Genomic DNA, 6,789 nt, shown 5'->3' with positions numbered 1-6,789 from the left:
ATACCACGTCCAGTTAGGACTTCAGTGCCAGGATTAAGACAGCAGGTCCGCATAACTAATCCAGATTTGAAAGAAAATATATATATATATATTTATTTATTTTTACAATATGCCACTTTACATTAATACAGCGTAATAAACAGGAGTAGAATGAGAAGGGACAAAGATCTAATATTCATCCATTCTCAGTCAGCTGCCTGTCTTATCAAGCAGTGTGATGTACTCATACAAAGAGTATTGGAAAGTGTAGCTATAGTAGTTATGCATTTCAAATTATTATTATTATTATTGTTGTTGTTCTTCTTGTTGTTGTCATCAGCGGAATAATAAAGTGGAACTCCAAAGACTAAAGCTGTATACATTGTACTAGTCTAGATGTCTTTTTCTGTGAGAAAGTGAATATTTCTCACAATATTCTCAAGGTAAACGCTGGTCTGTTCCTTCAGGAACTCTTTGCTGAGAACCACATAGCATGTTTATTTATTTTTATTTTTTTTCATATTATTTCACAGAGAGTAAAGTATTGTTCAAGTATAACGTATTGATGAAAATACTGTGAAGGCCCTCGGCCGAACACAAGCAAATTGGGAGTAAAGATTAATTGCTTTAAAACATCACATGACCTTTATCTGTACTCTGGGAAACAGAACGTTTTTGTGTTTGAAACTGTGTGTTTCGCAACCCTGATTTTTGTGCTTTGCACGCCATACAATGGCTTACTGTGACATCGGGCTTTTCGCATGTGTGTGCTGTTAAACAAGAGGTTTACAGATAGAGAGCCTCTCGAGCTCTGTGTCTCTGTGCTTGTGCTTTGCTTTCACAACATCTGTTTGTGATCTAACTATCAAACACTGTAAAGGTAGCAATTAAAAGAATCATCATCATCACCATCATCATCATCACCATCACCATCATCGTCACCATCATCATCATCATCATCACCATCACCATCATCACCATCATCATCACCATCATCATCACCATCACCATCATCACCATCATCATCACCATCATCACCATCATCATCACCATCATCAGCACCATCATCATCACCATCATCATCATCACCATCACCATCATCACCATCATCACCATCATCACCATCACCATCATCATCATCATCATCATCATCATCACCATCATCATCACCATCATCATCACCATCATCATCATCATCACCATCATCATCATCACCATCATCATCATCATCACCATCATCACCATCATCACATTTTTAGGATCTAACACACTTACAAAACTTTCACACTTATTATAAAATTCATTTTCTTATCTTACATATGTTAATGTTTGGATCGGTAAGCTATTGTATTTTTAGTGACAATACATATCATTTTTTAAATCATTTTTAATCTTGAATATTGATGTAGTGAAACAAAATCTGTCTCTCAGCTGGGTTTTATAGCTTCATTGCTTTAAGGTTAAAGTAAGAAGTATTTCTCGTTAGCCCATCCACATCACGGTTCAGCATGTCGTGCGTTCTTGAGATGTGTTTCTGCTCACCATGGGTACCCCGAGCGTTCCTTTAGTTACCATAGCCTTACTGTTAACAGTTAGCAGTCTGGCCGTTTTTCTCCGACCTCTCTTATCAGCAAGGCGTTTCCACATGCAGAACTACCACTCACTGGATGTTTTTTGTTTTTCAATGCATTCTGTGTAAACTCGAAAGATTGTTGTGTCTGTGAAAATCCCAGGACCACAGCAGCTTCTGAAAGACTCAACCCAGCTCATCTGGCACAAACAACCATGCCACAGTCAAAGTCACTGAGATTGCATGGTTTTTTTCCCCTATTCTGATGTTTGATGTGAGTATAAACTGAAGCTTTTGACTTGTATCTGCATGATTTTGATATGCATTGTAATCAGCCTCAGACAAATGTCCTTCGCTAGGGTGGACTTTAACATTAGGCAAAGTTCAGCAATTGCCTTGGGCCCCGAGCTACCAAGGGCCCCCAAAACGCTGCATAAACTTATAGTTAAGAAAGTTATATTTTTACTTTTCACTAATTAATTATGCTTAAAAAAAAAAAAAAAAAAAAACAACATGCGCTAAAATGCAATCAGAATTCTTACTTCATGAGTGGCGTGTTGTGGGCCGGGTGTGGTGGTCCGCTCTGGGCAGGAAAGTCCAGGGCTGCTTTTTGGTCCCAGTCCACCCCGATTTTTGCTATAATGCTAAAAAACATATGCTGAACATTTAAATATCGATGTTAAAACACTGAAATGAGGGTTCCCATTCCTATATTTTGCCTAGGGCCCCCAAATCACTAAGTCCGCCCCTTGGTTCTTCACCAGCTGTGCAAGCAAAGATGCACAAAAAAGTTTCCAGAAAAATAGCACATTTCAGATGAATGTCTGCTTGCACAGCTGATGAAGGACATTCGTGTACAACAAAACACCCTGTTTCCATGGTGTAAATCTCTTGTCATTTATAACACGCAACCAACATAACCTGCAGGAATTTCAAGGCTAGGATTTACTGATGTAATCAGGTGTCACTGGGTCCTGCAGGTGTATATCCTGTAATAATAGCAAAATCCGGCTGGTTTAAGACTTGCAGGACACCTGAGGGAATATTTACACCAAGGTCAGAATCCTGCAGGTACACCAGGGTAACACCTACACACTTTCACAATCCCTTCGATGGCTTAAATTCCTGCAGGACCTTTTTTATTTTTTATTTTTTATTTTTTTAAATATATATATAAAGTAAGTGTGTGTTTGTGTGTATGTGTGTGTCATTCAGCACATTAGTCTCATTGTTATTTCTATTTTATAAAGATGCTGTAATTAATTATACCTAGATATACATAGATAAACAATCCATAAATCATGGAGGTTATTATTGTGCCTTATCTGCAGCTTCATTATCTAATTAGTCCTCGAGCTGGTAATTTTCCACTCCGACCACGTTATTAACTCATCTACCCATGATGCACCGCTGCCGAAACCCCGGCGCTTCCGTATTTTGCGATAGACTTCCGCGCATGCGCAGATTCTTTGACCTACACAGTCGCAGGAGAAAATGGCCGCGCTTGGACTGGGGCTGCAGGTATGACATTCTGCAAACTTTTGTACATGTTTTTTATTTAAACAAGCAAGATAATACCATGACACAAATGTGACAGTTTGTCTTATTAAAAAAAAAAGAACCTTATCCAAATAGTTATTTATGATTTAATGTAAACGTAAGCGAAGACCACACATACAGGCCGGCTAGTCAGTGTTAGCAGCAGTAGCCGGTTTGCTAGCTAGATTTCTTCCTGTAAAAACAATACAGTTATCATATACAAACATACCAGGATTTCTTTCCAATATTAAACTCTACTGAGTGCTAGTTTTCTGTCTTTAAACACAGGATTAGCTAGGCTGTATGTTTAGACAGTAAGCCATAAGTCATAATGGTCAACCGCAGTGCACTTGAGCATTGAAGGTTATGATGCGACTTAGCTGTAAACTGCTTTTTCTTTCTTTCTTTCTTTAAATTATAAACACACTGCATAAAGGTTAATAATAAAGCCACTAGTATTACTCTTGTAATCCAGCTCTATTTCAATTCTCTCTCTGTCCAGGTGCGTCAGTTGAGCACGTCGGTGGTCCGACCTGTAGCAAAGCTGATTAAGGTAATATAGAGCACAAAGCTGTTCCTATACACCTTGTGTCCATACTGTAAACTTTATACGTCATAAAAACACCTGCCTGTGCACGGAGATCAGTAAAATCACACGAACACTAGCCCTTTCACTCGGTCACCTCACTCATTTTGGTAGCACCTTACATTTACCACAGTTCTCTTAACGCTTAACATTTTTTTATGTAGATTTTTACAGATTTACATAACCGCCAGGCTTTAATTGATGTCGGTTCATCGTTGTTAATCATATAAATGTAGTTATTCCGTCAGAGACTAATGTAAATGATGGTTTATTAATAAGTAAAGGCATGCTGTTATGGGAAAACAATCCACACTGACGACGTTTACACGGACAGTAATAATCTAATCATCGACCTCATTCTGAATAAGACGTATAATATTCTGATTAAGGCGTTTACATGAGTCGCTTTTAGAATATTCCTTTCATGTTCAGGTTAAACGTGTTATAGAACGTAGAGCGATTAACGGCGCACGTCGTTACGTCCCGACATCACGTCGTCCGACGTTCCCTCCAGAATTTCACGTATCGACATAGAGTTGGTCTTCGTTATGGGACCGTATACAGTCCTGGGTGTTTCAGTTTTAATTTTACGTAAGCGTATTTCAAGTGCGGTTAATTATTTGTCGTGTTATACGTGCAAATTGACGACTGCTTGAAGCCGTGGGCTGCGTCCCAAACCACGTACTTAACTAAATACGTGTCTTTCTCCTACTTTATTAGTGAGTGAGTAAGTATGCGGTTTGGGACGCAGCCGTGCTCTCTTGTTTGCCGTCAAACGGTTGAGTGTGTGTACGTGTCCTGTCGCACAATGCGGTGAAAACTCCCACACGACGTTAATAGTGTGATTAAGGTGTGTACATGTCTGTAACGCACGTCGATAATGCGACTAAAACAGGAAATACTCCACACGTCTTAATTCCATTTCTGTTTACTTTGAGTGTGACTTTAATGAGATTAAGGTCATCAGTAATCGCTGTTTACATGCTAGTTTCGTAATCAGAGTATCGTCTTAATCGGGTTAATGTCGGAATATCGTTGTCCGTGTAAACGTACTGAGTGATATCTCAGAAAGACACATTATAATGCGATATATTATTTCAGCATTCTTTTGTTGTATTGCTCAGATCTAATAATCACCTGCCTACCAATGCAATTAATTAGTTTATCCTTAATCAGTCCCTCCAGGTTTTCACGATTTCGCAATCGCGTTTAGACGTTTAATTAAACCGAGTTTATTAGTATTTATGTCCGTCGTCTTTGATGAGGACGAGTAGGAATAATAATCGCTGGGAAGAATCCTGCACCGAGTGACGTATTTTTATCAAGAAGCTAAACTCTTAACTCTGTCCCCAGCCCCCCATCCAGGTGTATGGTGTGAAGGGCCGTTACGCCACCGCTCTGTTTTCTGCAGCCAGCAAGCAGAAGAATCTGGAAAAGGTGGAGCAAGAGCTGGGCCGCGTCGCTGTGAGTGGATCTCTCACCAACTCGCATTACGTTACTCTGCATAAGCATCTCTGTAGCTCGGAATCCATCTTCAAATGTAAACACGCGTCTTTCTGTGTACTCTGTTCTCATTCTGATTTATTTCTCCTCCGTTCCAGAGCCTGATCAAGGATCCGAAGTTGTCCAGCATTGTGTTGAACCCCCACGTCAAGCGTAGTATTAAACAGAAGACTTTCACCGATGCTTTGAACAAGGCCAAGCTCTCTCCAATCACAATCAACCTCATCAGTGAGTATTAGTCTCTCCGCACACCCAGACTTTATTTCTGGAAATGTGATTCATTCGGGGAACAAGTGTCTGAATTCGCTGGCATTAATGGAAAGATTTGCAACAGTAAACATTCCATTGAACTGTGAGCGTTTCGCATCATGTGGAGTAATTCTTGTCGTTTTTCCACCATAGATGTGCTGGCTGATAATGGCCGTCTATCCCTGACCGCTGATGTCATTACTGCTTTTGGCCAGATGATGAGCGCTCACAGAGGAGAGGTCACCTGCTCAGTCACCACTGCTCAGGTCAGACTTCCATTTTTCTATTGTTCCAGAAATGGGAAGCATTTGGTTTGGTCATTTATGCACAAAGACAATCTACATGGTCTCTCTTTTTTTTTTTGTGTGTGTGTGTGTGTGTGTGTGTGTGTGTGTGTGTGTGTGTGTGTGTGAATTCAGCCCCTGGATGAGGCTAGCCTTGCTGAGTTAAAGGTAGCGCTCAACGGGTTCTTGGCAAAGGGAGAGTCCATCAAGCTTGAGACCAAGGTGGGTGCTGTAGCAATGTTCATTTTCTTTTTTTTTTTTCTTTTAGAGAACCGTTCATTTCGTTTCTAAGCGAAAGCAAGTCAAAACACTGGGATGTTCTAAAAACATTCACAGGGTATTTGAGAGATTCTAGAGGGGGAAAAAAACAATGTTTTTTGTTTAGTTCCTAAAAATAATGAGTGTTTTTTTTCATCTGTTAGCTGTTTAAAGTAGCAAACAATAAGTAAGCAAACAAAACTTCGAGCCCCATTGCAAATCAGGTTTATTGTCAAAACGTACAGACTTTCAGCTGTTTGAGATGAACAAATCAAACAAAAGCGATTGAAATAGTTTCCCCAACTTTAACTTTTGCTTGCAGTTGTCGATAGCTTCCTTTTTCTGCTCCGTCCAGGTATTTAATACATTTTCTACCTCTAGACAGTTCAGGTATTTCATGTGTTCCAGCTCAAGCACACCTGGAGCAACTAATAAAGCCCTTGATTAATTTGAGACAACACCTGTTCTGCATATTTGTGCTGTTGTGAGGGATTCTATTCTGGGGGGTGAATAATTTTGAGATTGGAGAAGTCATTATAAGTTGCATTTTCAGTTGAATTTGGGGAAACCACTTGAAGCATTCGTTGTGTCGAACTATTTCAATCGCTTTTCTTTGATTTGTTCGTTGCAAACAGCTGACAGTCTGTACATTTTGACAGTTAAACCTGATTTGCAACGGGGATTGAATCATTTTGATTGTAGCTGGCGTAATATTATACGTCACCAATAGATTTGGCGTTATTACTCCGTTAATGTTCTTGTTTTAACGGAATAACTCTGATTTGTTAAAACAATGAAGAAGAATCATTTTCCAAAATATC

The 6,789-nt window shown here is 39.5% G+C and overlaps 1 protein-coding gene across 1 annotated transcript in view; it reads left to right on the top strand.

The window, feature by feature from the left end:
* The first annotated feature begins 2,972 nt into the window (after positions 1–2,972).
* The window catches only part of atp5po (ATP synthase peripheral stalk subunit OSCP), a 4,622-nt gene continuing 805 nt past the window's right edge, over positions 2,973–6,789 (top strand). Inside the window, exons 1-6 of the mRNA XM_053627670.1 lie at positions 2,973–3,070; positions 3,591–3,641; positions 5,028–5,138; positions 5,276–5,405; positions 5,580–5,692; positions 5,846–5,932. Coding sequence (XP_053483645.1) covers positions 3,044–3,070; positions 3,591–3,641; positions 5,028–5,138; positions 5,276–5,405; positions 5,580–5,692; positions 5,846–5,932 — 519 coding nt within the window. The 5' untranslated portion in view covers positions 2,973–3,043. The remainder of the gene's footprint in view (positions 3,071–3,590; positions 3,642–5,027; positions 5,139–5,275; positions 5,406–5,579; positions 5,693–5,845; positions 5,933–6,789) is intronic.

The sequence above is a fragment of the Ictalurus furcatus genome, chromosome 6 (genome assembly GCF_023375685.1).
Source record: "Ictalurus furcatus strain D&B chromosome 6, Billie_1.0, whole genome shotgun sequence".
NCBI lineage: Eukaryota > Metazoa > Chordata > Actinopteri > Siluriformes > Ictaluridae > Ictalurus > Ictalurus furcatus.
The sequence above is the reverse complement of the archived record's forward strand: the minus strand, read 5'-3'. Positions and strand labels throughout refer to the sequence as shown.